The following is a 10,804-nucleotide window of genomic DNA, read 5'->3' as shown; positions in this document are numbered from 1 at the left end:
CTAAATTAATCCTGCTTGTTAGTCCTAGGTTTATGTAGATGGTGAGTGTTCATTACCCTGTGGTTCTGGTAGGCGGTGACTGCGATGAAGCGGGTTTCTGGGAAGCTGAAAGTGCAGAAGTTGCGGTGAGCGAAGCGCTGGCTGTTTCTGCTCCTGTCCACCAGCACCACGTGCAGCCGCGGCTGGTAGCGGTGCATGGAGTTCAGGATCATCTACAGACACGTGCACAAGTGTTTGAATCTCAGCAGGAATCCAGATAGTTATTGTGTGTATGTGTGTGTGTGTCTTACATGGCCATTATCGTCCAGCAGGTTGTTGGTGAGTTTGAGGCGGTCGAATGAGACCGTCTGTTTGATCCACTGGGCTCCCCGTGCGGGTGAGTCTGGATGGAAGTGCACTCGTCCCGGGGCAGCTATATCTCCACGTCCTGCTACCAACCAGGAGGAGCTGTGGAAAGCATACCTGCATGAGGGAACATCAAGAATATCTAAAATATGTCAAATCAAAACAGAACCAACATACTTAAGACCAGGGTTTCAGCTGCAGTCGGGGTACTGCAGGAGGTCTGGGTACTAACATATTAACATATGTTACATTTAATTCTTAACTACTTTAAAATCTTAATTCTGTTGTATTTATAGAGTGTACAACATCAAATTGATTAGAAAATACAGGACAATAAATTCAGGGTATAGGAAAGGAGGTAACAAAGTTGTGCTATTGGGGGCTCCATGAGTTCTCAGTCTGGATGGCCCTGAAAAAGATTGACAACCTTTGGGTCAGAATTGCGAGTTATAAAGTCAGAATTGCGAGTTATAAAGTCAGAATTGCGAGATATAAAGTCAGAATTGTGAGATATAAAGTCAGAATTGTGTGATATAAAGTCAGAATTGCGAGATATAAAGTCAGAATTGTGAAATATAAAGTCAGAATTGCTAAATATAAAGTCAGAATTGTGAAATATAAAGTCAGAATTGCGAGATATAAAGTCAGAATTGCGAGATATAAAGTCAGAATTGCGAGATATAAAGTCAGAATTGTGTTATAAAGTCAGAATTGTGAGATATAAAGTCAGAATTGCGAAATATAAAGTCAGAATTGAGTTATAAAGTCAGAATTGCGAGATATAAAGTCAGAATTGAGTTATAAAGTCAGAATTGCGAGATATAAAGTCAGAATTGTGTTATAAAGTCAGAATTGCAAAATATAAAGTCAGAATTGTGAGATATAAAGTCAGAATTGTGTTATAAAGTCAGAATTGTGAGATATAAAGTCAGAATTGCGAAATATAAAGTCAGAATTGAGTTATAAAGTCAGAATTGTGATTTATAAAGTCAGAATTGTGTTATATAGTCAGAATTGCGAGATATAAAGTCAGAATTGAGTTATAAAGTCAGAATTGCGAAATATAAAGTCAGAATTGAGTTATAAAGTCAGAATTGCGAAATATAAAGTCAGAATTGCGTGATATAAAGTCAGAATTGCGAGATATAAAGTCAGAATTGCGAAATATAAAGTCAGAATTGCGAGATATAAAGTCAGAATTGTGTTATAAAGTCAGAATTGTGAGATATAAAGTCAGAATTGCGAAATATAAAGTCAGAATTGAGTTATAAAGTCAGAATTGTGATTTATAAAGTCAGAATTGTGTTATAAAGTCAGAATTGCGAAATATAAAGTCAGAATTGCGATATATAAAGTCAGAATTGTGTTATTAAGTCAGAATTGTGAGATATAAAGTCAGAATTGCGAAATATAAAGTCAGAATTGAGTTATAAAGTCAGAATTGTGATTTATAAAGTCAGAATTGTGTTATAAAGTCAGAATTGCGAAATATAAAGTCAGAATTGAGTTATAAAGTCAGAATTGCGAAATATAAAGTCAGAATTGCGTGATATAAAGTCAGAATTGTGAGATATAAAGTCAGAATTGCGAGATATAAAGTCAGAATTGTGTTATAAAGTCAGAATTGTGAGATATAAAGTCAGAATTGCGAAATATAAAGTCAGAATTGAGTTATAAAGTCAGAATTGCGAAATATAAAGTCAGAATTGCGTGATATAAAGTCAGAATTGTGAGATATAAAGTCAGAATTGCGAGATATAAAGTCAGAATTGTGTTATAAAGTCAGAATTGTGAGATATAAAGTCAGAATTGCGAAATATAAAGTCAGAATTGAGTTATAAAGTCAGAATTGTGATTTATAAAGTCAGAATTGTGTTATAAAGTCAGAATTGCGAAATATAAAGTCAGAATTGAGTTATAAAGTCAGAATTGGGAAATATAAAGTCAGAATTGCGTGATATAAAGTCAGAATTGCGAGATATAAAGTCAGAATTGAGTTATAAAGTCAGAATTGCGAAATATAAAGTCAGAATTGAGTTATAAAGTCAGAATTGCGAAATATAAAGTCAGAATTGCGTGATATAAAGTCAGAATTGTGAGATATAAAGTCAGAATTGAGTTATATAGTCAGAATTGCGAAATATAAAGTCAGAATTGCGTGATATAAAGTCAGAATTGCGTGATATAAAGTCAGAATTGCGAAATATAAAGTCAGAATTGAGTTATAAAGTCAGAATTGCGAAATATAAAGTCAGAATTGCGAGATATAAAGTCAGAATTGTGTGATATAAAGTCAGAATTGCATGATATAAAGTCAGAATTGCATGATATAAAGTCAGAATTGCATGATATAAAGTCAGAATTGCGAGATATAAAGTCAGAATTGTGTGATATAAAGTCAGAATTGCATGATATAAAGTCAGAATTGCGAGATATAAAGTCAGAATTGTGTGATATAAAGTCAGAATTGCATGATATAAAGTCAGAATTGCATGATATAAAGTCAGAATTGCGTGATATAAAGTCAGAATTGCGTGATATAAAGTCAGAATTGCGAAATATAAAGTCAGAATTGCGAGATATAAAGTCAGAATTGCGAGTTGTAAAGTCAGTATTGTGTGAAATAAAGTCAGAATTGTGAGATATAAAGTCAGAATTGAGTTATAAAGTCAGAATTGCGAGATATAAAGTCAGAATTGAGAGATATAAAGTCAGAATTGCGAGATAAAGTCAGAATTGTGTGAAATAAAGTCAGAATTGCGAGATATAAAGTCAGAATTGCGAGAGATAAAGTAAGAATTGTGTGAAATAAAGTCAGAATTGAGAGATATAAAGTCAGAATTGCGAGAGATAAAGTCAGAATTGTGTGAAATAAAGTCAGAATTGAGAGATATAAAGTCAGAATTGCGAGAGATAAAGTCAGAATTGTGTGATATAAAGTCAGAATTGCGAGAGATAAAGTCAGAATTGTGTGAAATAAAGTCAGAATTGAGAGATATAAAGTAAGAATTGTGTGAAATAAAGTCAGAATTGAGAGATATAAAGTCAGAATTGCGAGAGATAAAGTCAGAATTGTGTGAAATAAAGTCAGAATTGAGAGATATAAAGTCAGAATTGCGAGAGATAAAGTCAGAATTGTGAGATATAAAGTCAGAATTGCGAGAGATAAAGTCAGAATTGAGTGATATAAAGTCAGAATTGTGAGTTATAAAGTCAGAATTCTGAGATATAAAGTCAGAATTGCGAATTATAAAGTCAGAATTGTGAGATATAAAGTCAGAATTGCGAAATATAAAGTCAGAATTGAGTTATAAAGTCAGAATTGCGAAATATAAAGTCAGAATTGAGTTATAAAGTCAGAATTGCGAAATATAAAGTCAGAATTGAGTTATAAAGTCAGAATTGCGAGATATAAAGTCAGAATTGCGAGATATAAAGTCGCAATTGTGAGTTATAAAGATTTGTTATAAGATTTGTGTTTAAATTGTTGGTAGCGCCGTTACATGGCATTAAATTAGGTTTTTAGTGTCTCTAAAAATTATTTAAACACAGCGTCTTTTGGTGTCTCTTTAAACTTGACTGAACGTTATGCTAGATTTATCAAAATAGTTAAGAAGCCTTTTCTGTTGAGATACCTGTATCGTTTGTCATCAACAGGAATAAAGTCCATTAGAAGAACATATTCTGCTGCTGGGTCCATGCCTGAAATGTGTACTTGAAATGTAGGAAACATCCTTCTACAAACACAAACAACACAAGTTTCCACAGATTTAACATAGATGGTGTTTTCTGAGGCAACAATCAATATTACCATTGCTCAAATCTCTAACTCTAACCATTGAGGTTTGGTACTGTTTAAGAGGCCATAGACCAGAGGACTCTTTGGAAACAACCTCTTTGCTACCTCAAAAAACACCCACAATACCCTAGAATCACCACTCACACTTTCTTCAGACAATGTAAAAATGGAATTGCACATGACACAATGCTTCAAAGAGGTTGTATTACAAGATGCAAAGATTTGATGAAACCTTCCAGCTTTTGTTACAATCATTTCGGTGCCCAGCTGGTCAAACTGCCGCCACAGGCTTTGCATTTCCAGCTGAACTCTGACGCTGGCAACTTCAGGGGCTTTGCTGCACGTCCGCCCCTCGTCTGGAGAACCAGGCAGCACCAGAGAACCAGACTGCGACAACTCCGAGACTACAGACACAGGCCCAGGGTAAAAGATCAAGACACTTTGTTTGTTACAAGGTAAAATATATAAATATGCACAAATGAATCACTTACAATAAGACAAATAACATGCATTAAGAAAATAAATATGCTTCATTTTGATTTCAAGACCCTTTGAAAGCATGTTTCAATATCTCACTGCTCTTTAAACGAAGATGAAGAATACCATTTTTATTTCACAAAGCAAAAAATAACAAAGTAAAAATATGAATATTACCATTCATCATTTGTGCTGTACTCAGGAAATCTGGTCCAACATCCAATTGCAAACAGGATCGAGGTGTGAATGTGTCTGATTCCATGCATCTGTGGCTCATGACGGTGGCTTTATATATTCTGAAAGATCTAATATGCAGTATTTCAGCACCTCATCCATTTCACTCTCTCACAACCCGTGACCCACGATGCCCACAAACTTACTGTGTATTACACTCAAGTATTTGTTAATTACATATACATCACCCAACATTATTGACTGCGAACAGAAGGATCCGTTGGTCGTGGCAGCAATTGATCGATGCTTCGGTGTCACACCTCCAACACTCAACAAACAGCTAATTAGACTTTTACCACCATTGTCCTGATGGGAAAAGCCTTGCTGCAAGGTCATACTTATGACCTTTGTTCTAGCTCTCCATGAGCACTCTCCACTGAGCGTTAAGATCCTGACAAGCAGTGAAGACGGATCTGTTAATAACGTCCATGAGCATTTCTGCAACGTTGAATCAAGTACTACTGTTGCCTCATATAGGAAGGACACATTTGATAATAAGATCTCTTTAATATCTCAGTTGTTCTAGTTGATACACAAATTTAACATCACTGACTTTGACCAGTTTTACCAAAAGCATCCCATCATATTTTGGACCATATTCTAATGCAAATATCGACAGAATGGTTCCGCAACCTGATTATCAAGTTTTAACTTGTCAATATGCCATAGCCTGAATAGCACAGGATTGCTTTCCTTAATATGTTCGGCAAAAATTATGGTTTGGTGTTGACATAATCTTGCCTGAGGACATTAAAATGGCCACCACATCCATCTTGCCCTATTACTAATAAGTAACAGATCACTAGACCAGGATATATTGATCACCGGTGACAAAATTTTGTAATCAACTCATTAATCAGATCTAAAATGTAGGAAATGTGTACTCTGTTTATTTTAAAGGTCACTGTTGTGCATTTGTATGACTTGGATAAGCAACCTTAATTGTAATTGCTTTTTTAAAATGTGAAAATGTTTATTTTGTAATGTGTAATAATATATTATATGCCATTTGTTGTTTTCATGTCATATAATTTCAACAAAACATCCAAATAAGACACATTTAGACATTGAAGAAATAGTATGAATTTTTTTTTTTTTTTATTGTTTATTATTTTTATTTCATTGAACATTGAAAATCAGTTTTGAACAAAAAGCAGCTTAACAAAGGATTTTTGCTAGGCATTTTTTGAATGAACAGGTTTCAGTGTTCTTTTATTCATATCCGTGTTTGCCCATTAGAGAGAATGTGAGTCCTGCAGCGGTGGAAGTGTGTAAAAAGTGCATATGAGTGTATTCGTGTATTGTGTGCTTCGAGTAAAGGTTGGATATGCTCTGAGAAAAGCCTTCTGGATGACGGGTCGAGGTGTCGGTGCTTGGCTTAGGAGGCAAGGAAGAAGGGAGGGTGGGTGTTGTAAAAAACAGCTGGTTTACTCCTTGCTAACAAACTTTTGGACAGCTTCAACTATTTTCTCAAAGTGAGGCTTCACCTGATCACCCAATTCGGTCATCTTTTTCCTCAGTTCTCCGGATCGCACGGCCTCGCGGAACTCTATGGTTCCCTTCTCCACCTGATCCTTATATTCCTGGATGTAGGGCTCCAGACCGGTCTTCGCTTCCTGCAGATACTCCGCCACCTTTACACGCACGGCCTCCAGGATGGGCGTCAGCTTGGACTTGGTCTCCTCCCAATTGGGTCCAATCTTTTCCTTCAAGCTCTTGACCACTGGCTCCAGCTTGGTTCGGACTTCCTCCATGCGCTGACGCTCCTTGGCCAAGTAATCGTCGACAAAAGGCTTCAGCTCATCTCTGTACTCCTCGAGGTGCTTCAGCAGAACCTGCCTGAGCTCCTCACGCATGGGCTCGAGCTGCTTACGGAGGTCCTCGATGTCCTTGGTCAACTTCTCACGCTGTGTAGCGGTGGCATCCAGCACCTGGGTAGCAACTGGGGTGATGAATTCAAAGGCTTTCTCAAAGTAGCCATGGAGGTTGTCTATGGACTGGCCCAGGAATACCCTAAACAGAATGAGGATTAAGGTTGGTTGTCACTGGAAAAATAGTGTTCCTTACTATGTAAGGTGGCCCCGGTTCATAGCAACATTGGTACAATCAATGGCATCAATTACGACAGGATTATGTATGCTCTTTGAAACTAGTTTGAGGATGCTCTTTGTCATATTACAGGGTTGTTTCAGTTTGACTTTAAGATTAATGCCATGCTACTCTGCTGCTCTAGAAGAGTTCAGCAAGAAATGAAGAGATTTTTACTTGTAGTCTTTGAACTCTGTGTCATCGAGGTGAGTGAGGGTCTTGTGTGAAGACTGCTTCAGCTGATCTGCGTAAAGCTTGAACGCAGACTTCACATGATCCAGCTGTGATGGTGCTTCATCCTGCAGGAAACGGGCCTGGCAACCTGGATGAAGGAAATGTCAGTTCATAAGCTTGAGTTTGGAACAAAGGTCTGGCATTCTGATCACTTGTGTGAGATTTTAAGACTTTTTTTCCTTTTTTTTTTCAGAAAATGTTTCTTCCCAGACAGCAACTTAGTGTTGGCCCAGATCCGGCCCACATTTGGTACATGTGGATTACACGCAGACCAGATGTGGGCCGGGTCTGGGTCGACACTATGTTGCCGTCAGGGTTCATTGAAGTTAATTTCTTCACTGGCATAAACTAGTAAAAAAAACTCTTAAAACAAGAACAAAAACTAAAGGTATATGTAAAACAAGTCTTAGTATCCCATGCCAAATTTCTTAACAAAATGTATCTTGGCTTAGATTTTAAACTGAAAAACTAGACAAAAATGCTGATTAAGAACATCATATTTTTAGTGGGTTACATACCTGCCAGCAAAACAGTGAGGGCAAGGGCTACGAACCTCATCATGGAACTGGGCCAAAAACAAACATCAGATATTGTTAATATAATCGAAGAATCTCACAATGAATGGATGGGTTTGAGATTTTTAACCAAAGGGAGAGTAGAAACAATTCAGCATGATTCATTCTAATGTTATTGCACCTTTTAGTACTGTGATTGTTCTAGATTGATACTACAACTACGCCTTCTCAGGCTGCTTGGGAAAGGTTAAAAATACGACATATGTCAGCCCATTAGACTAGACTCTAATTCATCCCAGATTAGACAGAGTTACAAAGGCTTCACAATCAGATTAGCTCTCAACATAATCTAAAATCCTTAGATTAACTTGGACACATTGATGGTGGACCTGGAAAACTGAGCAGACTTCAGTCAATCCTATTGTTACTTTCAGGCAGCCGAGGAATAGAAGGGCTACGCCATTATTCTTCAAACCAAAACCATTACTTTTGGTACTTTTAACAGTAAAATCAACTACAACTACTACATGTTTTGCCAATGTCCTCTCAACACAGTCATATTTAAAAGTATAATTTGATACAAATTTTGTTGTTTTGCCAACGGTCCAGCTTTTTCCTGACAAAAGCCTATCCCGAGTGACTCTACGGTGTCCGAGGTCGGGCTGCTTACCTGTTGATGTAGCTGGTCTGGGACGAGACTGAAGAAGCAGGGCCAGAGATATGTCTTTTATAAGGCTCAGTGGGAGGGAGGGGGCAGGCATCTGGAGCTGAACCTCAACCCCGCGCCTCCTCACAGCAGGGTTCAAAGGTTACCTTCTGAGGGGACGGGGGAGGCCGCACAAACACATGCATGCACATTCATGATAGATTGCTTCAGGCTCTTTGAGTTTTGACAGTATGTCACTCACATCAAAATGTAGCATATGCACACTCTAAAATATGCTGGGATAAAAATCAAATGGACAGACTCAGAGATTGGGTTGTTTTGACCCAGTGGTTGGGTTAAATGTTTGCCCAACATGGGCAGTTTTATTTAACCCAACTATTGTTTAAAAATATGGCTGGCTAAAAATGAACCCAAGATAGGTTGGAAATTAAAAATCAGACACATAATTACTAGAGGCAACAATAATAATCAAAAGATGAAAGCAATTTAATAAATGTTTATTGTTTAATTATTATTCATTAAACAAGCAATACAGTCATTTTTAAACAATAGTTGAGTTAAATAAAACTGCCCAGCAGGTTGGGTCAAACATTTAACCCAACCACTGGGTCAAAACAACTCTGTCACTGGGTTTGTCCATTCTCAACCCAACTTCACTGTAAAAAAAAATATTTTCATGATTTGTTTTTGCAACATTTTTTTCTTTTGTCAAATCAACTCAATTAATGTGGTTCAGATAACAATATTTTGAGTTTCTGTTGATTAAACCAATTGCCTTCATTGTATTAACTCACATTTTTCATTTCAGTGAACTCAAAATTGTAAGGCAATCAGGTAACTTACTTTTTTAAGTTAAACCAACAATTTTTTTTTACAGTGTTGGGCTGTTTTTAGCCCAGCATTGTTTAGAGTGTATGTCTTTCAATCACTCAATCTTTTGACAACAAGTGAGAAATGTGCAGTTTGTTCTCAAGAAGTTATTTCACCATTAAATAGGACTTTTCTTTATTTAACTTAATAGAGACTGGTTAATTCAGTCATAGTAAATGATATTTTTTAACTTGGAATAATCCAGTTAAAGCACATCTTTTACAGAGTTTTACTGTTCTTTCATGTATAGTACAACTTATTCACTCTCTCTATTTTTTTCTACACATTTCATTGTCACCATGTACTGCTGTTTGCCATGTTATTGCACATGACTTTGAGACTTGAACCATTCTGAGAAGCTCTTTTACCAAATTATTTTAAGTCATTCTAAACATTTTCTTTCTTCAGGTTAGACTTCCTCTGGAAACAATGGCATCTGTGTGCTCTGCATTGATGTGCTGATGTGATTAACAGGATATTGAACTGTGCCACATGATTTAATCACATTGTTCTTGGATAAGTAAATAATGATATCTGTTTTTCCCCCTTGACCTCTGACCCCCATAACATTCAACCACAGAACACATTGAATGTATCAGGGTTGGCATAAACCAAAATGTTTTTAAAACTAAGTGTCTGGTTTATTTTTCCAATTTTATTCTTTGCTTTCTCTCTTCAAAATGGTTTGGAATATGAACTTAAGTAGTTATGGCCTATGTACATGTAGTCTAAGGTGGGACAATATGATTTGTTGAACGTTTATCGTTGTGCAATGAAAGGAATTAAACATGGCACTGTTTCCTGAGAATCACCCTACTGTAAAACGACAAAGTTTTGTAATCTGAATCCTTTTACTAATGTGAAACGCTGCATCTTTAGAGCTCCAGGCTCTATTGTGACACATTCAATTCTCTGAGAGACCTGTGAGCAATCACACCTCACGTGGAGATGTTGGGCTTCACAAGATGCGTTTCTTCAGTCACATGCCATCTGTTCGTCTTTTGTCATGTTTTCGGAGAGACATGAACCCTATACAATGTAAAATCAAGGGGTAAAAACCCCAAAAGAGTTCATGATTTGTGCATATCAGCTCATCTGAGTAGGAGTTTATGTAAACTACTCAAGCAAATAACTAAGCAAACACAGAGTTAGTTAGAAAATCAATGTCAGCAGAGTTTCATCCCTCATGTGTGTCTCTGGTTTTCGCTGTAAGGTCCAGGACTTATGTGAATGTCCTCTGTGATAAGGCCTGCTGGGGCATTCGGTCCAGCCTCTGCTATGTAGGGTGAATGTCGTAACCGTTCCTAGTAAACACTGTCTATATGAGCACATAGCAGAACACTGCCAGCCGCTGTTTGAGAGCAAATGGGTCAAAGAGTCATTGAAGCCGCGAGTGGACTTTGAGGCTCCGGTGTGCGTGTGGAGGAGCTACGAACAACTGTTAAGCACTTTTTGTAAAATATAGTGATTCGGATGGAAACGCTGTTAAATAATGCCCATGCTCTTGTTAATAGAATTGATTCAGAAGCATCAAAATAATGGCTGATACACTCATGCATAAACACTAAAAAGTGC

General features: G+C 37.0%; 2 protein-coding genes across 2 annotated transcripts; both read right to left on the bottom strand.

Moving 5' to 3' along the window:
- Nucleotides 1–260: 260 nt before the first annotated feature.
- On the bottom strand, nt 261–5,778 carry LOC125249495 (T-box transcription factor TBX1-A). Its single transcript, XM_048161798.1, has 4 exons — nt 4,799–5,778; nt 4,377–4,548; nt 3,981–4,082; nt 261–462 (listed from the first exon to the last, which is right to left on the bottom strand). Exons 1-4 carry the CDS (start codon nt 4,896–4,898, stop codon nt 261–263), a joined length of 576 nt encoding a protein of 191 aa, XP_048017755.1. The 5' UTR covers nt 4,899–5,778.
- A 153-nt stretch (nt 5,779–5,931) lies between these two features.
- apoa1b (apolipoprotein A-Ib) lies at nt 5,932–8,470 on the bottom strand. Its single transcript, XM_048161579.1, has 4 exons — nt 8,363–8,470; nt 7,696–7,742; nt 7,121–7,265; nt 5,932–6,868 (listed from the first exon to the last, which is right to left on the bottom strand). Exons 2-4 carry the CDS (start codon nt 7,736–7,738, stop codon nt 6,283–6,285), a joined length of 774 nt encoding a protein of 257 aa, XP_048017536.1. The 5' UTR covers nt 7,739–7,742; nt 8,363–8,470; the 3' UTR covers nt 5,932–6,282.
- Nucleotides 8,471–10,804: the final 2,334 nt, after the last annotated feature.

Source organism: Megalobrama amblycephala, linkage group LG16, assembly GCF_018812025.1.
Source record: "Megalobrama amblycephala isolate DHTTF-2021 linkage group LG16, ASM1881202v1, whole genome shotgun sequence".
In the NCBI taxonomy this organism is placed as follows: Eukaryota; Metazoa; Chordata; class Actinopteri; order Cypriniformes; family Xenocyprididae; genus Megalobrama; species Megalobrama amblycephala.
Note: the sequence above shows the minus strand (reverse complement) of the source record. Positions and strands in the feature narration are given on the sequence as shown.

Excerpts from the sequence above, each read along its gene's own strand:
- LOC125249495 (XM_048161798.1), bottom strand. The coding sequence starts at position 4,898 with ATGAGCCACAGATGCATGGAATCAGACACATTCACACCTCGATCCTGT. Across the intron at positions 4,083-4,376 it reads ATTGTAACAAAAGCTGGAAG|AAGGATGTTTCCTACATTTC; the intron begins GTTTCATCAAAT and ends TTGTGTTTGTAG. Across the intron at positions 463-3,980 it reads GTTGATGACAAACGATACAG|GTATGCTTTCCACAGCTCCT; the intron begins GTATCTCAACAG and ends TCCCTCATGCAG.
- apoa1b (XM_048161579.1), bottom strand. The coding sequence starts at position 7,738 with ATGATGAGGTTCGTAGCCCTTGCCCTCACTGTTTTGCTGGCAG. Across the intron at positions 7,266-7,695 it reads CCTCACTGTTTTGCTGGCAG|GTTGCCAGGCCCGTTTCCTG; the intron begins GTATGTAACCCA and ends TCCTTCATCCAG. Across the intron at positions 6,869-7,120 it reads ACAGAGTTCAAAGACTACAA|GGTATTCCTGGGCCAGTCCA; the intron begins GTAAAAATCTCT and ends CATTCTGTTTAG.